We start from the raw sequence: 26,914 nt of genomic DNA on the forward strand, positions 1-26,914 counted from the left end.
GTTGTCTTGTGAAATCCAGCCTAATTTCCAAGGCCCAGGTAGCTTATTTGTGAATGTCATTGGGACATCTTGAATACCCACCTTCAAGAAGAGTGAAGACAGACATTACTTAGCCAGAAGCACACTGAATATAGGTCTTAGCACATCGTGGGAACTAAAAAGATGTTTTATTTCCAAGTCTTGCTGAAAGCTTAGTGACTGCAGCATCTGGTATCAACATGTATTAGTATTACTGTTTCTTAGTCTGTTTCATAATACATCTAAATATTGCTCAATCGTTCAATCATTTTCTTGAAGATTTCTCTAAATACAATGCAACTAATGTTTAAATTTTGTGTTATTAAGGTCCTATATGCTCAGTGGGGGAAAAAAGTCAACTCAGAAATAAAACAGAGACATAAACTTCACCCTACCATCATCACCCACCCCCCCCAAAAAAACCCCACGGTTAACATTTAAACCGTGGCCAGGTAGTTCTCATTTTTTTTAAAATTAATTAATTAATTAATTAATTATTTTATTTATGGCTGTGTTGGGTCTTCGTTTCTGTGCAAGGGCTTCCTCCAGTTGCGGCAAGTGGGGGCCACTCTTCATCGCGGTGCGCGGGCCTCTCACTATCGCGGCCTCTCCCGTTGTGGAGCACAGGCTCCAGACGCGCAGGCTCAGTAGTTGTGGCTCACGGGCCCAGTTGCTCTGCGGCATGTGGGATCTTCCCAGACCAGGGCTCGAACACGTGTGCCCTGCATTGGCAGGCAGATTCTCAACCACTGCGCCACCAGGGAAGCCCGGTAGTTCTCATTTTGAGTGGTAAAGAGAAAGCTATCCAAGAGATAAATGAGGTATCCAAGAGAGAAATTAAATCACAGCCAATCCCTAAACCGCATTGCAATGTACAGTTTCCTCTTCTCCCATTGAATTTAAATAAATGATTTTCAGGAAGCAGATTAGGTATTTTAACTTTTATCTCCCTTTTTCTTTCCCTCTTAGAGAGTTGATAAATAGTCCATAAAAGTGTCAGTAGGTTGGGAGTAAGAAGAGAAAGCAAAGAAAGTGTCTACGTTCATAAGTTGTTGCTGTTTGACGAGGAACTGACTACATTGTGTTTTACCTTGGACAGACTTTACAGAGATGATGAGAGCCTTGGGATACCCTCGACATATTTCTATGGAAAATTTCCGCACACCAAATTTCGGACTTGTATCTGAAGTGCTTCTCTGGCTTGTGAAAAGGTTAGAACTGCACTTTACTGAGGTCTAAGAATGAATATGAGATGTTATTCATTAGCCACCTAGAAACAGGATGCTTTTGTGAAGCAAAACGAAAAGTTCAATAAAATTTGACAGACTCGGTTGTAACCTGTTAAAAATCAGTTGAGTTTAAAGAACGCTGTGGGAGAAGGGAGTGTACCAAGCAGCGGTAAAAGGAGAATGTTTCTCAGTAGGAAGCCGACACAGGGGTGCTGGTCCGCATTCCTCCTCATCCCCTCACCTTCATCAGGGAGTGACAGGACCTCCTCACACATTCTGCTGAGTACCTGGCTTGGAAATAATTTAGACTTCATTTTGTGTGAAAAATCTAATATGATTCAGGGTTGGCAAACTTTTTTGCTAAGGAGATAATATTTTAGGCATTGCAGGCTACATAAGATCTCTGTCATGTATTCTTCCTTGTGTTTTTTATAACCTTTGAAAAATGTAAAAACCCTTTTTAGTTTGCGGGCTGTACAGGAAGAGGCCAAGGGCTGCCGTCTGCTGACCCCAGTGTGTCATCAGTTACTCGAAGAAAGGAACTCCACTGGGTCAAGGGCAGGCAGCCAGAGTAATAGTTCTGATTATTTTAATGAAACTTTGCAGTCTGAGATAGATTTAATTTTGTAAGCTGAGCCCCGAATTTGATTCTTGAAATTTGTTAAACCTATTTTTAGGTGAAGATTTGTTCTCTTGAATATTTGGTATTTTGTGTTGCTTCTGAAGCCTTTCTTACTCTTACTGCCTTAGCTGGGGACTCAGAGAGCTTCCCGTTACAGAGCCACTGTCCTCTCAGTTGCTTTACTTTCTCTTTTGTGAACTTTATACTTAATTACCTTGTGTCTTCTCTCTCTCTTTCTCTCTCTGCAATAGGTATGAACCTCAGACTGACATCCCTTCTGATGTTGAGACTGAACAAGACCGAGTTTTCTTCATTAAGGCAATTGCCCAGTTCATGGTTGGTTCACAGTTTTTTGATGGAGTTGTAAAATTAAATACATTAGAAGGAGATGAAGCCTAGTTAGAGCTGCTTTCAGATTTCTTTTTTAAAAGTATTTTTTCCTTCTCTTTTTTTAAAAGTTAATTTTATTTTTGGCTGCGTTGGGTCTTTGTTGCTGCACTCAGGCTTTCTCTAGTTGTGGCAAGTGGGGGCTACTGTTCGTTGCGGTGCGCAGGCTTCTCATTGCTGTAGCTTCTCTTGTTGCGGAGCACAGGCTCTAGGCGCATGGGCTTCAGTAGTTGTGGCACGCGGGCTCAGTAGTTGTGGCTTGCGGGCTCTAGGGCGCAGGCTCAGTAGTTGTGGTGCACGGGCTTAGTTGCTCCGTGGCATGTGGGATCTTCCTGGACCAGGGATCAAACCCATGTCCCCTGCATTGGCAGGCGGATTCTTAACCACTGGGCCACCAGGGAAGTCCCAGATTTCTAAACACACTCCATTACCAGATTTCTGTGGAGCCATTTTACCAACAAAGTTTTCTGGGTTTTTTGTTTTTAATTCATTATTTGTTAAGAATTTTGGAGTCCCATGCCCCAGCGGCCATTGGTCCCTACAGTCAGGCTGTGTTAGTTGGCAGGACCATTTACGTTTCAGGACAGCTAGGCATGGACCGTGCAAGTGGACAGCTTGTGCCAGGAGGGGTGGCAGAAGAGGCTAAACAGGCTCTTACAAACATGGGTGAAATTCTGAAAGCAGTAGGCTGTGAGTTCACGAATGTGATAAAAACAACTGTTTTGCTGGCTGACATACTGTCAATGACATCTACAGACAATATTTCCAGAGTAGTTTTCCTGTGAGAGCTGCTTACCAGGTTGCTGCTTTGCCCAAAGGAGGCCATGTTGAAATTGAAGCAGTAGCTGTTCCAGGACATCTTGTGACAGCATCACTTTAAGTGGGCCCAGGGTTATTTAGTCTGGAATTTTTATAATGTTTTTAAATTAACATCTTAATTTTTACAGTCTTTGTTGCAAAGTGTAAGGTTGACTGAAATATCTGAAGTTATTATGGAAATACCATATAATAAGGGGAATTGAACATAAATTGAAGATTAATGACGAATCTAGTTATTGACGTTACAAATTATGCTTACATAACACTTGTATTACTGGATGTGGGAAAAAAGACATGCATTACATAGTTACTCAGATAAATAAAAGTAAAGGGAAATAACATACAGGAAAGATGAGTTACTATTCCTGAGAAATAATAAAGAGCACACCTAATTAAACCCTATTAATTTAATGATGTAAAATATTTATTTTTCATGTCAGATATATGATTCTGGTTTTACTTGAGTAAAATTAAAGTATTTAAGTATTCAAACCTAGTAGAGCTAAAGGAGAAGAAACTGGACCAAAATTTTATATAGATAATATTTTTCTAATGGAAATAAAATAGCATGCAGATTTTTAAAAAGAATTTTATTTACTTATTTTTGAATAGGTAATATATTTTATGGCTCAAAAATTTTTTTTAAATCATGAAACAATACAGAGTAAAATGACTTTCTATTCTGTTTGCCATCAGCCCAGTTCCATTCCCAGTGATCACTATTCTTAATATCTTTCAGAGTTTCTTTAGGCATATTTAAGCAAATAGACTGTATATTCCTTTTCCTTCCTCTTACACAAATAGTGGCATACTGCACACCACCGTTTAGAATCTTGTCTTCAAGTAACAGTACATTTTGGAGAACTTTTCAAATACACATAGAATTTCTTTATCCTCTCTTACACCTGAGTAGTATTGCTTGCACGTTTATACCATAACTTATGTAATTTATACAGGTAGGCATTTAGGTTGTTGGTAACTTTTGTTCTTAGAAGCAATGCTGTAACAAATAGCCTATACACATCATTTTGTTTGTGAATGTATATCCCTAGCATAAGTTCTTAGGATTGGAATTGCTGGGTCAAAGGACATATGCATTTGTAGTTTTGTTGTCATTTACCAAATTGCTCTCCATCAAGATTGTGTCAGTCAACATACCCACTTGCAATATATGAGTAACTTGAAAGTTTGATTCTTAAAATGATTTGGTTATATCCCTATTGTTGGCAGTGACATTTTCAAATGACCTACATGGAATTTGGTTTAGATTTTACGTGGAATGGGTCTTAAACTTTTTTTTTTTTTAATCTGAAAATAGGCCACTAAGGCACATATAAAACTCAATACTAAGAAGCTTTATCAAGCAGACGGGTATGCAGTGAAAGAACTATTGAAGATCACCTCTGTCCTTTATAATGCTATGAAGACCAAAGGGATGGAGGACTCTAAAATAGGAGAGGAAGATATCAGCAAATTCAAGTTTGACCTTAGCTCAAAGGTAAGGACAATGCAAGGCTTGTAGTGAGGAGTGGAATGTTTATTTCTCAAACTCTGAAATGGGCTGTATCAATACAGCATCACTTCTTTCCTTATTCCTTGACTGAGGGCCATTGGTCAGTTTTGTGCTTGTCAGCATTTGGATCAAAGCAGAAGGGACAATAAATTCAACTTTTTTTTTTTTTTTTTTAAACTACCGATGCCCAGAAATAGTGATTTTTACTGGCCTATAAAGTGGGCACTGGGCGTGGCATTTTTTTTTTTAATTTATTAATTAATTTATTTATTTTTGGCTGTGTTGGGTCCTCGTTTCTGTGCGAGGGCTTTCTCGTTGTGGTGAGCGGGGGCCACTCTTCATCGCGGTGCAGGGGCCTCTCACTGTCGCGGCCTCTCTTGTTGCGGAGCACAGGCTCTAGACGCGCAGGCTCAGTAGTTGTGGCTCACGGGCCTAGTTGCTCCGCGGCATGTGGGATCTTCCCACACCAGGGCTCGAACCCGTGTCCCCCGCATTGGCAGGCAGATTCTCAACCACTGCACCACCAGGGAAGCCCTAAATTCAACTTTTTATTGAAAGCCTGCTATCTGCCAGGCACTCTTCAAGCACTGGGGATACAGGCGTGAAAAACAAGGACAGGAATCCTCTGTTCCCGCGGCTCAGTTGGGGGAGCCAGACTGTAAACTGCAAAGCAGAAAGAGTGACAGGTCAGATGGGCTGCATGTGTGGAGGATAGTAAAGCAGGGAAGGGGCTGGGGTGCCGGGGGAGGTGTCTTAAATGGAGGGCTAGGACAGCCTCAGGGACTGGGTGACGGTTTCAGCAGAGATCTGAAGGAGGGAAGGAGCAAACCATTCAGTGGAAAGGTGTGCTGTGTGTGTTTGAGGAAACACAAGGGGCCATGTGATGAGAGCTGGGAGGGGAGGCAGCCCCAGGCCTGTGGTCCCTGGAAAGCCACTGTCAAGACTTTGACTTTGACTCTGACGTGGAAAATCGTTGAGTTTTGATCAGAGAAGTACATAATTTGAAACTTCATATTAAAAGGATCACTCTGGCTGCTGGATTGAGTCAGACTGAAGGGGGAAGAAAGGTGGAAGCCCAGAGACCTGTTAGAAAGCAGGAGGTGACAGCGCCTTTGAGCAGAGTGGCCGTCAGGTGCTCAGCTGAGCTTGGGGAGAGAGTGAGCTGCCAGGCGTCAGAGGACTCGATTAAAGCAACAAGCTGAACGTGAAAGCTGTGTCTTTAATCACTAACTGCAGTGGTACAAGCAAGGGGCTAAAGCCATAAGAAGTGTCAACTCCCTGTTTCATAAGACTGCTCTGGCAGTTTTAATGCCCCCTGAGGTGTGGGAGAAGGTGTTTGCCCTACCTACCCCAATAAGGAGGCCTCAGCAGAGGCACTGAAGAGGACCTGGACCCAAGGCCTCAGATAAAGAGACCTAGGAATGCAGGTCTTTATGAGAACATGACTGGCCAGAGGGCCTGATTCCTTGACTGCAACTCTCTTCAGAGACTGCAGGGTACTGGTGTTCGAGTGCAGCTTTCCCCAGGAGGCCTGCCAGGTAAAGCCTCCGGGATTGCCTGTGGTCAGGCCTGAAAAACCATACACAGGAGCCAGATCCTCACTGGGAGGAAGTGGTCAGAGGTTAGAGCATATTTTGAAGGGAGGTCTTATGGATTGGGTGTAGGTTGGAAGAAAGCAGACAGCACAAGGAAGGTCCTGAAGCAGCTCTGTCTGGTAGCGCTTTCCATGCTGGTGGACGTGTTCTGTGTCTCTGCCACGCGATACGGTAGTCGCTAGCCACGTGTTGCCAGCATAACCAAGGAAGTGAGTTTTAAGTTTTATTAAATTTTGAATGGTTTAACATTGAAAATGGCCACACGTGACTAGCGGGCACGATATTAGATATCATGGCTCTAAAGTTTTGGGTGTGAGTTCCTGCAAGGACAAAGTTGCCGTCTACTGAAGTGGAGAAGAGTTTGGAAGGAGCAGGTCTGGCAGGAAAGATGAGGAGTTTGGTTAAGGACATGTTATGTTTGCGACGTCCACGAGATGTCCAAGTGGAGATGTCAAGCCCCAGCTCACGGCTTTAATCTTGGTATCAGAGCTGAGAGCTTGCGGGGAGTGTGCGTGGAAGGGAGGTCCGGGTGGGGGCGGTGGTGTGCGGCTGGACTCTGCTGAACTCCAGTGCTGAGAAGTGGGGCGGGTGAGAGGACTCCCAGAGAGGAAGCTGGGAACTCACTGCTGGTGAGGAAGCAGCCATGGGAGAGGAGTCCTGAGGACTGAGGAAATGGGAAGGAAGTCACCAGCTGTGAATGAAGAGCGAGAGTTGTCAGTGGTTTGAAAATGAAAGAGGGTGGGAATTCGTTGTTTTGGGGAGAGGGAGAGGGAGCTGAGCTGGGAAATGTTTGGGCTCTTTGGAAGTTTAGCGTATTCATGGAAGAGGGTGTGACGTGTAGCTCCTAAGAAAGAAGCTGTGCCCAGGGCCAGATCATCATCATCTTCACAGCAGTGCCTTGTGGGAGCTTGTAAGGCCTTCATGCCTGTGAGCTCATTTGAGCTCACAGCAGCCCAGTGAAGTGCAACCTGAAGGCAGAGAATGAGGGGACAGGGAGGGTTAAACATAGGGCATCAGGGTTCTGCGGTAAGCATGTGTCCCTCAGGTTGCCCCTCCTTTGCTCACCCCACCACTGCCAGGGTCCCTTATTATAGGAAGCGTGTCAACGTTCACAACCCCCACACCTCCTGGTGGCAGAGTACATTTGACCTGACATTTGGGTTTTTCAGGTGGCCTGGAATTGGTCTAATTTGTTCTTAGATCAGTGTTTCCTAAACTGGTGTTCTGGGAACTCTCTTCTCCAGGACGTAAATATGTGTCTTGTAGAAAATGTGTTCTATAGTCAAGTAAGTCAAGTATCCTGACTGGAGGTAGGAACCGATATGAACAGATTGATTCTTTCTGAATGCCTAATAAAAACCTGTCACTGAAGTTTCTGTTTTTGATATTTTCCTTCCAGATTGCAGATTTGAAAGCAGCCAGGCAGCTTGCTTCTGAAATCACTTCCAAGGGAGCATCTCTATATGACTTGCTGGGCAAGGAGGTGGAGTTGAGGGTAAGCAGTGTTCAGATAACTCAATTACCTCCTTAGCTAAGCAGATTTCCAAGGTTTCTTTTCCAATTCTGTTTTTCCCTGTTCTTTTGATTTTATTAAACGGTACCTGATTAAATGAGCTACTGTGTGGGAAAGTAATATGCATATGGTGTTTGCTGCTGTTTGTGCTTCTGGTGGGCTCTGGTCTGTTTCTAATACCTTTGACATCTAGTTCAGGAATGGCAAATAATGTGCCTGTTGCTGAAACTTTCCTCCTTGTGCCCGTGGCAGACTTTATTGATCATGATGCTTTCCCCCGGTACACTCAGCCTTGGCATTCTTCCCAACAAAATGCTCTTCTGAGCCTGTGGTTCCCAAATCTTGTTGCCCAGTGGAATCACCTGGGGATCTTTACAAACTACTGATGTCTGGCTTCCATGCTAATGTCATTGGTATGAAATGTGACTTGGGCACTGGGAGTTTTAAGTCTTCTGGGTGGTTCTAACATACAGCAGAGTTTGGGAACCAGTCATTAATTTAGGCAGTCACTACCAATCATTTGAAGTTGATGTTACAGTTGAAACTTACTTGCAGTCCTTATTCTAGACCATGCCAGTCAAGGAGGATGCTCTGTCCACTGTGTTTAAGGAGCTGTTGAAGAGTGGGTTCCTAAAACACCCTTGGAGCTCCTATAGAGCTTTTTAAATCACCCGACATCCAGGTCATCCCCCATACCAGTGGATCAAAATGTTTGGGGGTGAGAGCCAGATTTTTAAAGATCTCCAGGTGATTCCAACGAGCAGCAGATTTTGGGACCTACTGGTTGGAGAAGAAATGGAGTACTGTTTAATTCTTACCTGTGAGGATTTATGGCATTTGAAGCATACATGCTCACATCTAATGTTTTTGAATTAAATGCACTTAGTCCATTCCGTTCCCATCAGGTGTATCATCCATGACTGCTCTCTCACTGCCTTGCCTGTGTTCTGGCATTGCTGCTAGAGTGTAATGGCATTTTTCATTTCTGCCCTAGGAACAGACTGGAAGCGGGGGACTTGGTGCTAGCTCACCATCCCTGCTCTTGATATATTGCCACCTGGTGAAGTGTAGTTGGCAGAACAAACCTGACATAATGTCTGACAGCTAATTTAGATAAGCAGTGAGGCAGCTCCCGGCTTTCCATGTTTTCTGTTTATAGTGCAATAGTGCACATGTTCTACGCGTGTTCCTCAGAGTCCCAGAGACAGGAGCTGGTCACTTGCTATTTGCCAGCAGAGCCCTGGCTTCATTGTGAGGCTCACCAGGATTCCCCTGGGGGCTCTTTTAGCACTGTCCTGTAATGAATTGATGGAGCAATCAGAGGCCAAACTGTTGCCATGGAAGCCAAGAGACCCTGAATGTAGGACTTCTCAAATTCTGTATACAGTCATGATCTGAGGAAGATCCCCTATCCAATATATGTTTTTCATACACTCAACAAATATTCATTGAGGACCAACACCAACCACAGGCAAGGAAGGCACTGTGCTCTGTGTCCTTGAGTAAGTCACGGTCCCTGCCCTCAATAGTTTTCCACTGTGGGGGAGGTAATGTACACTGTGGAATAAAGGAAGCACAAGACAGGATTTGATAAAGTGCTCCAGGAACCCCATAACTGCATCCGCAATGAAGTCCCATGTCTCGGAAATTTCCAGTACTGATATGATAGGCACAGATGCCTCCCTTGATGGTTAGTGGTTAGTGCTAGGGGCAGGGCCGAGCTGATTCTTCTCATTAGTTACAGTTGTCAGTGATAGGCAACTTAGAGGGACGTGATCACAAAGAAGATTGTACAGGCTGGCAGGGGGTTCAGACAGCAAGTTGAGCTGCATTTGGTTTGGGGTCACCTGAATGGAATGCAAGTAAAAGAAGCAAATTTGGGAGAAAAGATTCTGGATGGTGAGTTCAGGTTCCCATGGTGTTAGGGTACAGAGGGCCTGTGGCTGGAGAGGGGGACCTTGAGCACTGGAGAGAGGCCAGGCTGGCCAGAGGATTACAGAAGACACTGGAGGAGGTGATGGTGGGAGTGCTTTTGCATCAGAGACCCACACAGTAATGAAGCTTTTGAGAACCAGTCCATAAGCCATATCTAGACAGGGGAATTGGTCTTGCGAATTCGTCTTCTGAAAAAATAATTTCGCTTCATTGTTTCCCATAGGAACTGAGAACAGAAGCAATTGCCAGACCTCTGGAAATAAATGAGACTGAAAAAGTGATGAGAATTGCAATAAAAGATATTTTGGTAAGATTACTTCGCTTTTATTTAATGTTTTTGTGCCTGGGACTGGAAAACAGTTCCTGGCTCTACAGGACAGAACAAGCCAGGCCTCATAACAAAGAAGGGACAGGTTAGTGGGGAGGTGAAAAATTTAGAGCACATTCTAGAATAGTTGGTGACTTACTGTTATTTTTCTCCTCATTACAAATATGAACAATTTCTCCTGTTGCTAAAATTTTGCCAGTTTTATTAATTTAATAATTCTCTTAAATTCTGCAGTAATTTTAGTAAATACTCTACTTTATGGACTCTTCATACTTGATTTAACCAGTTCCTCACTGCTGGGCGTTTAAATGATTTCCAGGTTTTCTTAACTTTAAACAGCACTGTATAAATAGAATGATCGTCATCCTTTACTACTTACCCATGATCAGTTGTTATTTGCTTATCTCACCTAAATCATTCATTTGGAAAGCAGAAAGTGTGGGGGACTCAGACTACTTGGGTTTGAATCCCTCTGTGTGATTTTAGGCAAGTTACTTAACTTCTCTGTGCCTCACTTTCCGCATCTATAAAATGGGAGGAATGGCAGTGCCCACCACATAGGGTCCTTGTGAGCATTCATTATGACAGTGCGTGGCACATAGTAGGTATTCAGTCATTATTAGAGATTCATTTTATTCAGTAGACACAGACAGGGGGGCCTTACGTAAATTAGGAATAGTTATAAAACAAGAATTTGCTGTGAGTTGTACAAAACTCTAAGATTGGTTTTTATAGTACTCTTATCATAAAACAGTAATACTCCCTGCGCAGCCCAGCACAGAGAGTCAGAGCCTCAGCAGGGTGAGATGTGCAGGGTAGCCGAGATGGGAGATGGTTACATACAGGCAGGTTGATCAAATAAGTAAATATATTAAAGATAATGGAAGCCAGGGTTCTCACTGTTGGAGAATGGAGTTACAGATATGAAAAGGGAGAAAATTAGATTGAACCCTGAAATAGGAGGCGTTGGTTAAATGCATGCATTTCAATATGTAGATAGATATAGGAATAAATTTTGTTGTGTGTATGTATGTGTAGCATATGTATGTAGTATATTTATGTACATACACATGCACACCCACATACACATTCATACACTCCTTAGCTCTGAGCATACCTAGCACCCAGATCTTGGCTTCTAAATGCCATTCTCCACTAAAATGAAGCAGGGCTCTTCGGGAGGGATGGCTGATTCCAAAGCTGGGACAAGAAAGTACAAGATCTTCTTGTGCCAGAAAGCAAGGAAGTGCTCAAAGAGTGTCAGAAGGACACAGAAGCCAGCTTCCCCTGGCCACACCAGGGACAGGATAAGCATCAAAATGAATGAATTATAGTAATGGATTATAGACCATTGAATGAAATGGGAGATCTTGAGTTCTCACTGATAAATGAATACATTGAAAACTGATGAAGAGCAGGTTTTTCACATAGTTTCAAAGTAGCTCCCTACAAAATACTTATTAATTACAGAGAGGAAAGGAGTAACGTCACAGGAGAAGCCTGACAGACACCCTCTTAATCCAGTAATCAAAGGAATATCACCAGTGATGGAGCAAACCAGAATTATGCCCTTCTGATGGGATGCAGGGTTCAGTGATATCTGTGCTATTCCTGCTAGGGATGTGTAATCTGAAGCTAATCAGACAAAGGCAAATTGAGGGGCATTCTGTGAATTCCCCGGCCCCTACTCTTCAACAGTGAAAAGTTCATGTTCCTGTCATGAATATCCAGGAGAGGTTGAGGAGCCATTCCAGACTGAAGGAGGCTAAGGAGACCTGATGACTGAATACCAGGGGTCACTCCCATCTGCTGTTAAGGACTTCATGGGGCAGTGGGTCTGAGGGTTGGATGGGGGTGGTGCGTCAAGAGTTCATTTCCTGTCTTGATGATTGTGTTGTGGTTATTTAGGAGAAAGGCCTTATTCGCAGGAAATACACATTAAAGTATTTAGAAGTGATGGAGCATCAGGTCAGCAGCTCATTCTCACCTAGGTTAGGAAAAAATGTTTTGTATTACACTTCAGCTGTTTGTAAGTTCCTGATTGTTTCTAAATTAGAAAAAAAACTAATGATAATACTTTTGTGCTTGTCAGTGTTCTGGCTGAATCAGGTTAGCATGGCATGAATGTGCCTTTAGCACTAAGTCAATATTAAAAATGGAACAACCAAATGAGGGCACAGTTCATTTCTTGGTGAACACCTCTTAAGATATCTTTTCGTTGCTGGAAAATATACATGATATTTGATAATTCTAAAAACAAAAACGAAACAACAACATGGATACTTAAAAGGGGTTATGAAATATAGGCCATTTATTTCAGAAAGCTAGAGAAAATTTTTTGTATTTATCACATTTGTCTTTTTTGAGGAACAGACCCTTTTTAAAAATCTTTATTTTTGAGGTCAGATAGATTCACTAGGTTTTAATCTGACTTTGATTCAGAGAAATAGTTGCCATCAACCTGAGTTGTCTGTTCAGAAAGGAGACCCACCTTGTCTTCCTCTGAGAGTGAACTCACATCTCTGCTGGGGTTTTTAAAGTACTTGCAGCAAATCAATAGTTAGTGATATGATTAATCTTCATGAAAGCGTCTTCGAAATGGTTAGTGTACTTAGACAAAAAAAATTAAGCCATAAAGTGTTGATAAAAGTGACTGCTTCCAAATATGCACTGTCTCTGAGAGTCGTGCAGCGTGTCTGGGCTCCTTAGCTGATTTCTTTGTGGACCGCATAGTGTTTCAGAGGCCTGCAGGTAAACAGTCAGTAAACCTTCATGGGCCTACACATGTGTAAAGTCCTGGAGGGGAGGACCCCACCTTGGCAATCTGGAACTTAACAGCAGAGTTGGATAGTCCCAGCCTGGGGGCGCGGGGAGCAGTTCTACACTTGGCTGGTTGTGTTGCAGATGTCATTCCTAGGGCAGCAGATTGCAGCTCTGAGCCACAGGCCTTGACCTGGCCCGCTTCCCAGACAACACGAGTGAAGACAGTGCATTTACTCAAACTAGCCCTGCCTCAGATGAACTTGCTCTTACGGGAGGATGGGGAGGCCTATGGTTTTCACCAGTGATCTCTCTTCCCCTTCATGCTGCCCCCTTGCCCAGGGGCCTGTGTCACACTGCTGCCCAGGCTCCCTCCCCAAGGCTGGATCACACCGGAGCCACCCAGGGAGCCACTTTCTCATAATGGAGTGGTTTCTCTGTTTAGTTCAGTCTGCGGTTCAGCTGCCTGGGAGGGGGAGAGGAACCTTCTCTCAGTCCCAGCAGGCAGCGCATTAGAGCTGGGACCAGGCGGCGTTTCTTTTTGTTCCCTTCTAAGTAAAGCTAAGAGAAAGCTTGTGTGTGCATGTATTCTATAAGTCAGTTATTTGTAGCTGGGGAGTAGCCTGAACTATGTAAATGAAGGCAAACCAACCCTTCAGAGTGACGTGTAACCATCTAAACAAGTGAGGTGGCAGGAGGTTTTGGGTCCCTCTTCGGAAACACCTTCTCATGGAAAAAAAAAGTAGATGATTCTTTCTAGGCCTCTGTGATGTTCCTCCTGGAAATAGTTGGTTAAACGAGTGATGGCTTGAGGGAGGGTTTGCTCTGTTTGCTTCCCCTTGATTCTGTTTAGTGAGATGTTGCTGGGCTTGAGAGCTTGAGAAGTCCTGCTCTTCCAAGAGTCAGGTCGTGGTCCTTATTGGCACATTTGTCTCCTTCATTTCCTGTTAAATGTAGGTGCAGGTTCAGAAGACGAAAGACCTGCTCAATAATGTGGCCTCTGATGAAGCTAACCTAGAAGCCAAAATTGACAAGAGGAAATTAGAGCTGGAAAGAAATCGGAAGCGACTCCAGACTCTGCAGAGTGTCAGGTAGATATGAACACCTGAAGAGTGAGTAGAACGCTGTCTCTGCAAGTTAAAGCAGACTGAGGGAATACATCGTCAGTGATATTAACCTTTCAAGCAGTGGGAAAAGCCCGGCATAAAGATGTCTCTGCTGCAGAATGTACGTGTGTTTTTAACAGGCACACTGCTAAACTCATTCTCTTTACTGCTTTAAATATGCCTGGAAAACTGCTTAGTTCTTGAACCACCCTTCTAGCTTTTATAGCTTCTGGGAACGCAAGGCAAAGTAAGTAAATCCAGATGGCGAAAGTTATACAAGGCCTGGCTCCTCAGATCTGTGTCTTGCCATAAATTAGGTGGAAACAGAAACATACTCCCATTTCTAGGTTTGAGTAGATTTTAGAGTTTTATAATTCCTCACTGGTAATTCATCCTTCTTCTGACTTTCCCTTTCAAGTGTGTGCCTCACATTTTCTTGGAGCCCCCACTTCCCCCACCGCACCTCTTTCTTGCGCCCTCCCTTTTTCTCTCACTTTGTACCCTCCTTTCTTTGCTTTGTTTCTGTGTTGCCCTTCCTCCCTTTTCATTCTCCCTTTATTTTTCTCTCTTTACTCCTTCCTTTCTCCAGCTGCTGTATTCGCTCTGAATGTGTCTTGCTTTTTCAGGACACTGGTGCCTGGCCCACACTCTGGCTCCTGTCCTGAGATCTGCGGGAAGGCAGCACCTGGGGGCAGCAGACAGTAACCAAGGGAGCATCAAGGCTTCCTCCTTGCCAAGGGCAAGCCCACGCCCCTTCTGCCTCTGGATCAGGGCCACCAGATAGATTTATCTCATTAAAAACTTCTGCCTTTCAAGCATAAATTCATTTTTGTTAAGCCTCAGATCTTTTGTTTTTTTTATTTAATTTTTTTTATACAGCAGGTTCTTATTAGTCATCAGTTTTATACACATCAGCGTATACATGTCAATCCCAATCGCCCAATTCATCACACCACCATCCCCCCCCCCCACCCCCGTGCCTTTCCCTCCTTGGTGTCCATACGTTTGTCCTCTACAGCTGTGTCTCAACTTCTGCCCTACAAACCAGTTCATCTGTACCATTTTTCTAGATTCCACATACATGCGTTAATATACGATATTTCTTTTTCTCTTTCTGACTTACTTCACTCTGTATGACAGTGTCTAGATCCATCCACGTCTCAACAAATGACTCAATTTCGTTTCTTTTTATGGCTGAATTCCATTGTATATATGTACCACAACTTCTTTATCCATTCGTCTGTCGATGGGCATTTAGGTTGCTTCCGTGACCTGGCTATTGTAAGTAGTGCTGCAGTGAACATTGGGGTGCATGTGTCTTTTTGAATTATGGTTTCTCTGGGTATATGCCCAGTAGTGGGAATGCTGGATCATATGGTAATTCTATTTTTAGTTTTTTAAGGAACCTCCATACTGTTCTCCATAGTGGCTGTATCAACTTACATTCCCACCAACAGTGCAAGAGGGTTCCCTTTTCTCCACACCCTCTCCAGCATTTGTTTGTATATTTTCTGCTGATGCCCATTCTAACTGGTGTGAGGTGATAACTCACTGTAGTTTTGATTTGCATTTCTCTAATAATTAGTGATGTTGAGCAGCTTTTCATGTGCTTCTTGGCCATCTGTATATCTTCTTTGGAGAAATGTCTATTTAGGTCTTCTGACCATTTTTGGATTGGGTTATTTGTTTCTTTAATATTGAGCTGCATGAGCTGTTTATATATTTTGGAGATTAATCCTTTGTCCATTGATTCGTTTACAAATATTTTCTCCCATTCTGAGGGTTGTCTTTTCGTCTTGTTTATGGTTTCCTTTGCTGTGCAAAAGCTTTGAAGTTTCATTAGGTCCCATTTGTTTATTTTTGGTTTTATTTCCATTACTCTAGGAGGTGGATCAAAAAAGATCTTGCTGTGATTTATGTCAAAGAGTGTTCTTCCTATGTTTTCCTCTAAGAGTTTTATAGTCTCTGGTCGTACATTTAGGTCTCTAATCCTTTTTGAGTGTATTTTTGTGTATGGTGTTAGGGAGTGATCTAATTTCATTCTTTTACATGTAGCTGTCCAGTTTTCCCAGCACCACTTATTGAAGAGACTGTCTTTTCTCCACTGTATTTCCTTGCCTCCTTTGTCATAGATTAGTTGACCATAGGTGCGTGGGTTTACCTCTGGGCTTTCTGTCCTGTTCCATTGATCTATATTTCTGTTCTTGTGCCAGTACCATATTGTCTTGATTACTGTAGCTTTGTAGTATAGTCTGAAGTCAGGGAGTCTGATTCCTCCAGCTCTGTTTTTTTCCCTCAAGACTGCTTTGGCTATTCGGGGTCTTTTGTGTCTCCATACAAATTTTAAGATTTTTTGTTCTAGTTCTGTAAAAAATGCCATTGGTAATTTGATAGGGATCGCATTGAATCTGTAGATTGCTTTGGGTAGTATAGTCAGTTTCACAATATTGATTCTTCCAATCCAAGAACATGGTATATCTCTCCATCTGTTGGTATCATCTTTAATTTCTTTCATCAGTGTCTTACAGTTTTCTGCATACAGGTCTTTTGTCTCCCTAGGTAGGTTTATTCCTAGGTATTTTATTCTTTTTGTTGCAGGGGTAAATGGGAGTGTTTTCTTAATTTCTCTTTCAGATTTTTCATCATTAGGGTATAGGAATGCAAGAGATTTCTGTGCATTAATTTTGTATCCTGCAACTTTACCAAATTCATTGATTAGCTCTAGTAGTTTTCTGGTGGCATCTTTAGGATTCTCTATCTATAGTATAGTATCATGTCATCTGCAAACAGTGACAGTTTTACTTCCTCTTTTCCAATTTGTATTCCTTTTATTTCTTTTGCTTCTCTTACTGCTGTGGCTAGGACTTCCAAAACTATGTTGAATAATAATGGTGAGCGTGGACATCCTTGTCTTGTTCCTGATCTTAGAGGAAATGCTTTCAGTTTTTCACCATTGAGAATGATGTTTGCTGTGGGTTTGTCGTATATGGCCTTTATTATGTTGAGGTAGGTTCCCTCTATGCCCACTTTCTTGAGAGTTTTTATCATAAATGGGTGTTGAATTTTGTCAAAAGCTTTTTCCGCATCTATTGAGATGATCATATGGTTTTTCTTCTTCAGTTTGTTAATATGGTGTATCACATTGATTGATTTGCGTATATTGAAGAATCCTTGCATCCCTGGGATAAATCCCACTTGACCACGGTATATGATCCTTTTAATGTGTTGTTGGTGTCTGTTTGCTAGTATTTTGTTGAGGATTTTTGCGTCTATATTCATGAGTGATATTGGTCTGTAATTTTCTTTTTTTGTAGTATCTTTGTCTGGTTTTGGTATCAGGGTGATGGTGGCCTCATAGAATGAGTTTGGGAGTGTTCCTTCCTCTGCAATTTTTTGGAAGAGTTTGAGAAGGATGTGTGTTAGCTCTTCTCTAAATGTTTGATAGAATTCACCTGTGAAGCCATCTGGTCCTGGACTCTTTGTTTGTTGGAAGATTTTTAATCACAGTTTCAATTTCATTACTTATGATTGGTCTGTTCATATTTTCTATTTCTTCCTGGTTCAGTCTTGGAAGGTTATACCTTTCTAAGAATTTGTCCATTTCTTCCAGGTTGTCCATTTTATTGGCATAGAGTTGCTTGTAGTAGTCTCTTAGGATGCTTTGTATTTCTGCGGTGTCTGTTGTAACTTCTCCTTTTTCATTTCTAATTTTATTGATTTGAGTCCTCTCTCTCTTTTTCTTGATGAGTCTGGCTAATGGTTTATCAATTTTGTTTATCTTCTCAAAGAACCAGCTTTTAGTTTTATTGATCTTTGCTATTTTCTGTGTTTCTATTTCATTTATTTCTGCTCTGATCTTTATGATTTCTTTCCTTCTGCTAACTTTGGGTTTTGTTTGTTCTTCTTTCTCTAGTTCCTTTAGGTGTAAGGTTAGATTGTTTATTTGAGATGTTTGCTGTTTCTTGAGATAGGATTGTATTGCTATAAACTTCCATCTTAGAACTGCTTTTGCTGCATACCGTAGGTTTTGGATTGTTGTGTTTTCCTTGTCATTTGTCTCTAGGTATTTTTCGATTTCCTCTTTGATTTCTTCAGAGATCTCTTGGTTATTTAGTAACGTATTGTTTAGCCTCCATGTGTTTGTGTTTTTTACATTTTTTTCCCTGTAATTGATTTCTAATCTCATAGCGCTGTGGTCAGAAAAGATGCTTGATATGATTTCAATTTTCTTAATTACTGAGGCTTGATCTGTGACCCAAGATGTGATCTGTCCTGGAGAATGTTCCGTGCGCACTTGAGAAGAAAGTGTAATCTGCTGTTTTTGGATGGAATGTCCTATAAATATCAGTTAAATCTATTTGGTCTATTGTGTCATTTAAATCTTCTGTTTCCTTATTTATTTTCTGTTTGGATGATCTGTCCATTGGTGTAAGTGAGGTGTTAAAGTCCCCCACTATTACTGTGTTACTGTCGATTTCCTCTTTTATAGCTGTTAGCAGTTGCCTTATATATTGAGGTGCTCCTATGTTAGGTGCATATATATTTATAATTGTTATATCTTCTTCTTGGATTGATCCCTTGATCATTATGTAGTGTCCTTCCTTGTCTCTTGTAACATTCTTTATTTTAAAGTCTATTTTACGTGATATGAGTATTGCTACTCCAACTTTCTTTTGATTTCCATTTGCATGGAATATCTTTTTCCCTCCCCTCACTTTCAGTCTGTATGTATCCCTAGGTCTGAAGTGGGTCTCTTGTAGACAACATATATATGGGTCTTGTTTTTGTATCCATTCAGCGAGCCTGTGTCTTTTGGTTGGAGTATTTAATCCTTTCACGTTTAAGGTAATTATCGATATGTATGTTCCTGTGACCATTTTCTTAATTGCTTTGGGTTTGTTTTTGTAGGTCCTTTTCTTCTCTTGTGTTTCCCACTTAGAGAAGTTTCTTTATCATTCGTTGTAGAGCTGGTTTGGTGGTGCTGAATTCTCTTAGCTTTTGGTTGTCTGTAAAGCTTTTGATTTCTCCATCGAATCTGAATGAGATCCTTGCCGGGTAGAGTAATCTTGGTTGTAGGTTCTTCCCTTTCATCACTTTAAGTATATCATGCCAGTCCCTTCTGGCTTGTAGAGTTTCTGCTGAGAAATCAGCTGTTAACCTTATGGGAGTTCCCTTGTATGTTATTTGTCGTTTTTCCCTTGCTGCTTTCAATAATTTTTCTTTGTCTTTAATTTTTGCCAATTTGATTACTATGTGTCTCAGCATGTTTCTCCTTGGGTTTATCCTGTATGGGACTCGCTGCTCTTCCTGGACTTGGGTGGCTATTTCCTTTCCCATGTTAGGGAAGTTTTCGACTATAATCTCTTCAAATATTTTCTCTGGTCCTTTCTCTCTCTCTTCTCCTTCTGGGACCCCTATAATGCGAATGTTGTTGCGTTTAATGTTGTCCCAGAGGTCTCTTAGGCTGTCTTCATTTCTTTTCATTCTTTTTTCTTTATTCTGTTCCACAGCAGTGAATTCCAACATTCTGTGTTCCAGGTCACTTATCCGTTCTTCTGCCTCAGTTATTCTGCTATTGATTCCTTCTAGTTTAGTTTTCATTTCAGTTATTGTATTGTTCATCTCTGTTTGTTTGTTCTTTAATTCTTCTAGGTCTTTTTTAAACATTTCTTGCACCTTCTCGATCTTTGCCTCCATTCTTTTTCCGAGGTCCTGGATCATCTTCACTATCATTATTCTGAATTCTTTTTCTGGAAGGTTGTCTATCTCCACTTCATTTAGTTGTTGTTCTTGGGTTTTATCTTGTTCCTTCATCTGGTACATAGCCCTCTGCCTTTTCATCTTGTCTGTCTTTCTGTGAATGTGGTTTTTGTTCCACAAGCCTCAGATATTTTTAATAGAAGAATTTCTGTGTTTTCCTCTAGTCCAAAAGATTATAAATTATTTTCTAGTTTGTTTATGTTTTTATTTTTAAAATTGTTTTGGCTGTGCCGTGTGGCATGCGGGATCTTAGTTCCCCAAACAGGGATCAAACCCGTGCCCCCTGCATTGGGAGCTCGGAGTCTTAACTACTGGACTGCCAAGGGAAGTCCCTATCTGTTTATATTTTTAAAAGAACAAAGTTTTTCCTTTAAGCTCAATAATAAGAGAAAAAAATTCAGCAAACCAGTTGAAACAGGTTTTTATGCTATGGTTTTATTTTTAAGTTTTATATTGTTTTAAAACTTAGCTTTAATTTGTAGCAACCTATATTTCTCTTTTTAGGGGACTGATTAAATTTTGGAACATTCAGACAGAATATTATGCCCAACTAAGATAATGCATATATTTAATTTATTGATTTTTAGAGATGTGTATAATGTATGATTATTCTTTAACTCTGTATTGTAATATGTGCCATATTGAGTGAGGAAAAAAGACCTCAGAGCTTCATTTAAGATAATATACTTAATGTTTGTTAAAAAGAAATGCATTTCTGTATGTATCTATGCATAGAAAAGTCTGGAAGGATGTATGTCAAATATTAAGTGCTAATACCTAGTGATGGGATTATGAGTAATTTTAATTTTCTTAATACTTTCAGGATTATTTCTAGTTTTTACAAAGAGCATGTCTTAATTTTTGATTGAAAGTATGTTCATTTTGTGGGGAGGGAAGAGAAAAGGGGAAATTAGCTTTAGTTACAAGAATGAAGAACCTTCTCTAATTAAAGGCTTTCCAAAGAAAACCAGGACGGAATCTGGAGCTCTGAATACCAATTTCAAACTACTATATATTTGTATATTGATTAATCTTTCAGTTTTTATTTCATTTTGTTTTCCTAGGCCAGCCTTTATGGATGAGTATGAGAAGACTGAGGACGAATTGCAAAAGCAGTATGACATTTATCTAGAGAAATTTCGAAATCTGGCTTATCTGGAACAGCAACTTGAGGATCATCACAGGATGGAGCAAGAGAGGTTTGAGGTGAGTGCTTAGTCCTTCTGTATGACCATTCGTTCTGGTGTGTTACTTTGTACTTGTTGACATGCCAGTTTGTAAATATCACTGTGAAAAGAATATCAGGTGAATGTGTTTTCTCCCTGATCAGACTAAGGATTGCTCGTGTGATTCTTCTGTTTTTCTGGTTGTGTAGCCTGGGCTCCAAGGTTGTCAGATCTTTGGTAGTAGGTTGTCACCAGAGTTTGGTCAGTTAGGACTACAGACAGGGCTGGGACCATGACCTGTGCAGTTGGATACAGCTGCAAGCTTAGAAGGGCCTGGGCTTGCTTTAAACCTCTGCTGTCACCGTCTTGAAATTCTTAGTAATTTTTAACTGCATTTTATTTTGCACTGAGTCCCACAGATTATGTAACATGTCTTGGGTACAGATCTTGCTTGGTCAGTTCACTTAAAGATTTTCAAGCCCTGGTTTATTGAATCACCCAGAGTAGCTTTTCAGAAACTGCTTTATGAAGAAGAATTGTAGCTTATTGATTATTGTGGGAAATATGTATGACCTAGAAACTGACCGGCTGTCTTTCAGGTTCCTTTCATCCCAATGTGTAAGGCCATTTAGGAAAGAGTATTTCAAATCCCAGCGTCAGTTGATAAATATGGACTCGGAGCAAAGGAACTTGGACGAAGTTGCTATCATTTTGAATTGCCCTTATCCCTTAGGGATATTTCTGCTTAACCCTAAAATAGGCATTTGGAATCTGTGTTCACGGTGAAACTGGTCTCCAGTCTCCCTTTCTCATGCTGTCCTTGACAGCTTTTGGTATAAAGGTTATCCTAGCCTTATTACAAACCTGGACATTTGAATTAGGTGACGCTACTTTGTTGCCAAGAGGGCTGGCTGTAACTGACATCTTCATCTGGATGTGTTTATCTGGAAGAGGAACCCGTTGCCACTCTTGTGCTGTAAGGCAGAGGCAGGCCATGGAGGAATGGAGGGTCCAGGACAGGCACGTTTTGAGGGCAATGAAAAGACCCTGGAGTTCTGGACATTTTAAACATTGGGTGTCTGGGAAAGAGCAGTAAAGAGACAGTGAAAATAAGCTGATCATTTTGTACTATTGTCTGGGCCACCCCTGGGCTCAGAGAACGTACCAAAGAACGTGCCTCAGGATGCGAGTGGGTGGCCCAGGTTACTTCTGAGGGGCGCCTTCCTGCCCACCCTCCCTTCAGCAAGTACCTACCCTCTTTTTCTTCTGTGCTCACAGCTACTCCCCATGCTTCTAACACCTGGTCCCTCAAAATATCTCATGCATGAAACAGTGCTTCCTTTTTAACATTTAGAACAACAGCACATTTTTAAAAGCCAATTTCCTCTCCCATTCTCTCTTTTTCTAACTTTTTTTTTTTCGGCCACACCGCACGGCATGTGGAATCTTAGTTCCCTAATCAGGGATGGAACCCGCACCCTCTGCAGTGGAAGTGCAGAGCCTTAATCACTGAACCACCACAAGGAAGTCCCTCCCATTGTCTTTTTTGACAATAATCAGGGCCACATTTTATTAGCCACAAGTATTAGCTTTTTTTTATACCCTAGGAATTAAAACTAGTATTTCTTTCTTTCTTTTCCTATCTGATTACTCCTACCATTTAGCCCTTTTCAGGGTTAGAATTGTGCAGGGCAGAAAAATGATAAAATTCGTGCTTTATTTTAAGAGCAAGAGGCCCCATAGTTGATGCATCTGTTCTTGTGTCCACATCCTACACAGGCACACGTGACGGGCATCTTGTTGTGTTGTCAGTTTTCTTCAGAGGCAGTGAGGTGTAGTGGGAGGAGCCTGGCTTTGGGGGCCAGTGAGGCCCATTTTGGGCCAGTGGTGTCACTTCTGGGAGCCCCCCTTTTCATCAGGCTGCCAGAGTGATGACGGAGAAGGGGCGTTGAGTTTCCCATGCAGCGTTAGTTCTCTTCCCCTTCCTGTAGTTTAGTCTTTTTTGCTTCTATATCACAAATTTAGCCGTACTTACATGGTAAAGAATAATAAAACAGTCCAGAAAGTGTCATTTCTTCTGGATCTTGTTTTTCCTGCTCCACAGGAAGCTGAAAACACTCTCCGTCTGATGCAGAACAAGCTAAAGGAGGAAGAAAAGCGACTGCTCAAGAGCAGAAGTAAGCCCACACTTTTTAAATGGACGTGCTTACTCTGGACTAGTTTTCAGCCTTGGAAAACTTACACACGTATTTTATTTATTTTCAAAAGGCAATTTTCTCACAACTTTTATATCAGGTACCATTTTAATTCACTCAGGAGCTCAAGAGAATGTTTTAAATTACACAGCATTTAAAGTACATTTGGTTTTGGTGCCAACTGAGATAGTGTTTTCCCCTGTTTAACTGATACAGTTAGTTTGAGTTGCATATAATTATACAAGAAAATTTGCTCTTAGAGGTCTTGTAGGGTTCCTTATTTTAGGGCAAACTGAGGGAAAGCAAGTATTGTGACGCAGTGCAAGTGTACTTACTTGAAGGTAGTCCCCCCACTTCACACACACCTGTCATATGTCCCCCAGTAATCCGAAGTCATTCATCTAGGCTCTCACCTGTAGAGAAATGGGGGTTACCTACTTGTGAGACCTAGATTCTGGGAAGAAATGTTCCCCATAAATGGGTAGCACACTTCATCCATGAACTTCACCAAGGTGTCAAGTCAGCCTTGGGAGCAGTAGCAGCACGTGATCTTCACGCGGAATTGATGGCTTTGTCTCACAGAGTTACTTCTCTTGCATGTTTCTCTTTTCTTGTGATGGTTTATTCTCTCATGCTTGCGGGAAGTGTACCTGGGACAGCAGGTGTGCGCTCTCTCTGTCTTTTCCCTTTGTATCTCTCTCCTGTCATACTTGTTCTATGCCTCTCTGTCCTGAATGTCAGGAAACTCTGGAAGAAGAGTAGGGACTGCTGTGAAATTCTCTAGGGGCAAGTTTAGAAAATTCCAAGGGCCTCTCTAGCGAAAGCAGCCCCTCACCTTTATGGTTCCAGGTCGGCCAGGAGTGCCTGAAGCAGCCCTAAGTGATAAGCCTGCATGGAGTTTATCCCCTTCCGAGAGGCCCAGCACAGGTAAGAGCCCGGTTGGTTGGCTGCATCCTGCTCTGCCCTGGACCAGCACATTAAGACCTTTCTCAGTGATCTTGCTTTATTCTTCTGAACTCAGACTTTAATTTTGTGATCCATAGGTTTGGGATCTCATGAAGGACAGAGATTCTCATGAGTATGTGTGATTTAGTTTTTTTGGAAAAATAAGTTCCAGTTTAAACCCACTTAATGAAGGAAAGCGCTTAATTTAGTAATTTTTGAGCAAAGAAGTTAGGAAAATATTTATAAAGGACCATTCTCAGTTCTATTCATCCTAAGCTTCTTAAGATGCCCTGTCTTTCTTTGCTTTTCTGCACATGTGGGAACATTGACCAGAGTACTGGGATATAAAGGAGGAGAGATATAAAGGAAGACCTTCTGAACTTTTCTCCATCTGTGAAAGACTCCTCTGAACAGAAAAATCTAATAGTACATAGATGTGAATCGGGACAAGAATTAGCAAAATCCAAAAGCTGGAAGAGAGCATCTTGTTCAGGCCACTCTGCAGGCAGCTGATTCAACCCAGCAAAGCATTATTGAGTATCTTTTCTGGGTGCTAAGGACATACCAGTGGACAGCAGACAGGGATCCTTGCCTTAAACGATTTGATGTGCTAACGACATGCTGGGGGACAAACAATAAGCAAGCTGTTTGTGGAAGGTGAAAAATGCCATGGGGGAAAATGTGGAGCAGGTAAGGGGCATAGGGAAGGTGTAATAGAATTGCAGTTTTAAAGAGGAGTCAGGGTAGACCTCACCAGGAGATGCTGTTTAAGCAAAGGCTAAATCAGTAGAGCTGGGGAGAAGGGAGCTATCAGATGGGGAAAGTCCCAGCCTTTCTGTGAGAAACTCATTGAGTTTCGCTGAGTGAGGAAAAGTATGAACATGTGGGGCTGGAGCTGAGGCAGATGAGATGAGCTGGAAGGTGGGCCGTGTGCTTGAGGGGCTCACATTTGATGGAGACTGTCTTCTCTGTTAAGCAGGAGGTAAAGTCATCTCAGATTTGGCTTTGGGATTTGGAGTAAGAGGTTTGAGGAAGAGAAAGTTTGAGTAATTAGAGATGGGAGAGTGCCATAGGCCCCAGAGATTAAAAAGGCAAAGTGCTCTGTTCGGATGCCCTGTAGTAAAAGTCAAGGGCGACTCTTTATCTTCCCACCATCCTTTTAAACTTTGTTGCTGGTGGTAAATTTGTAACTGTATCCTCGGTAGGATTCAAGTACTGTAGCATTAGGAACTTAAAGAATCCTCTGAATTTATAAAATGACCCAGGAATTTCTAGAAAGCAACTGAGTAACCTTGCTGTGGTTCCATTTTTGTGGTGTAGTGGAGAGCAGATGTTTATGCATGTCACACACATTTACCACGTGCCTGCTGTGTGTCAGGTGTTGTTCCAGTGCACAGTGATGGAAAAGGCGCTCAGGGAGCTCCACATCTAGAACTGCACCATCGGTACCTGGCCATGAGCTGGTGTTCTTGGAGCACTTGAAGCATGGCTAGTCCGAATCGAGATATGCTGTTTGTGGAGAATATACACCAGATTTTGAAGACTTACTATAAAAGTAGAGTAAAATTATTCATTAATACTTTTTTAAATTGGTTACTTTTTTTTAAATTTAATTTTATTTTTATACAGCAGGTTCTTATTATCCATTTTATACATATGAGTTTACATATGTCAATCCCAGTATCCCAGTTCATCACACCACCACCCCTCCCACCCGCCACGTTCCCCCCTTGGTGTCCATACGTTTGTTCTTTACATCTGTGTGTCAATTTCTGCCCTGCAAACTGGTTCATCTGCACCACTTTTCTAGGTTCCACATATATTCACTCTGTATGACAGTCTCTAGATCCATCCACGTCTCTACAAATGACTCAATTTCGTTCCTTTTTATGGCTGAGTAATATTCCATTGTATATATGTACCACATCTTCTTTAACCATTCGTCTGTCGATGGGCTTCCATGTTCTGGCTATTGTAAATAGTGCTGCAATGAACATTGGGGTGCATGTGTCCTTTTGAATTATGGTTTTCTCTGGGTATATTCCCAGTAGTGGGATTGCTGGGTCATATGGTAATTCTATTTTTAGTGTTTTAAGGAACCTCCATACTGTTCTCCACAGTGGCTGTATCAATTTACATTCCCACCAACAGTGCAAGAGGGTTCCCTTTTCTCCACACCCTCTCCAACATTTGTTGTTTGTAGATTTTCTGATGATGCCCAATCTAACTGGTGTGAGGTGATACCTCATTGTAGTTTTGATTAGCGTTTCTCTAATAATTAGTGATGTTGAGCAGCTTTTCATGTGCTTCTTGGCCATCTGTATGTCTTCTTTGGAGAAGTGTCTATTTAGGTCTCCTGCCCATTTTTGGATTGGGTTGTTTGTTTTTTTAATACTGAGCTGCATGAACTGTTTATATATTTTGGAGATTAATCCTTTGTCCGTTGATTCGTTTGCAGATATTTTCTCCCATTCTGAGGGTTGTCTTTTCATCTTCTTTGTGGTTTCCTTTCCTGTGCAAAAGCTTTTAAGTTCCATTAGGTCCCATTTGTTTATTTTTGGTTTTTTTCCGTTACTCTAGGAGGTGGATCAAAAAAGATCTTGCTGTGATTTATGTCAAAGAGTGTTCTTCCTATGTTTTCCTCTAAGAGTTTTATAGTCTCCGGTCGTACATTTAGGTCTCTAATCCTTTTTGAGTGTATTTTTGTGTATGGTGTTAGGGAGTGATCTAATTTCATTCTTTTACATGTAGCTGTCCAGTTTTCCCAGCACCACTTATTGAAGAGACTGTCTTTTCTCCACTGTATTTCCTTGCCTCCTTTGTCATAGATTAGTTGACCATAGGTGCGTGGGTTTACCTCTGGGCTTTCTGTCCTGTTCCATTGATCTATATTTCTGTTCTTGTGCCAGTACCATATTGTCTTGATTACTGTAGCTTTGTAGTATAGTCTGAAGTCAGGGAGTCTGATTCCTCCAGCTCTGTTTTTTTCCCTCAAGACTGCTTTGGCTATTCGGGGTCTTTTG

General features: G+C 41.7%; 1 protein-coding gene across 8 annotated transcripts in view; it reads left to right on the forward strand.

Moving 5' to 3' along the window:
- The window catches only part of CLUAP1 (clusterin associated protein 1), a 42,567-nt gene that overhangs the window by 1,706 nt on the left and 13,947 nt on the right, over positions 1 to 26,914 (forward strand). For 3 of the 8 annotated variants that reach the window (XM_082362185.1, XM_082362189.1, XM_082362184.1), the window contains exons 2-9: positions 1,118 to 1,229; positions 2,121 to 2,205; positions 4,394 to 4,573; positions 7,583 to 7,678; positions 9,855 to 9,938; positions 13,677 to 13,810; positions 20,650 to 20,791; positions 22,856 to 22,928. In XM_082362185.1, the coding sequence (XP_082218311.1) occupies positions 1,118 to 1,229; positions 2,121 to 2,205; positions 4,394 to 4,573; positions 7,583 to 7,678; positions 9,855 to 9,938; positions 13,677 to 13,810; positions 20,650 to 20,791; positions 22,856 to 22,928 (906 nt within the window). Of the gene's footprint in view, positions 1 to 1,117; positions 1,230 to 2,120; positions 2,206 to 4,393; positions 4,574 to 7,582; positions 7,679 to 9,854; positions 9,939 to 13,676; positions 13,811 to 20,649; positions 20,792 to 22,855; positions 22,929 to 23,795; positions 23,874 to 26,914 lie in introns of those variants that run through there. The other 5 variants (XM_082362182.1, XM_082362183.1, XM_082362187.1 and 2 more) reach the window with 4 other exon arrangements.

This window comes from Balaenoptera borealis (assembly GCF_965194805.1).
Source record: "Balaenoptera borealis genome assembly, chromosome: 16".
Lineage (NCBI taxonomy): Eukaryota > Metazoa > Chordata > Mammalia > Artiodactyla > Balaenopteridae > Balaenoptera > Balaenoptera borealis.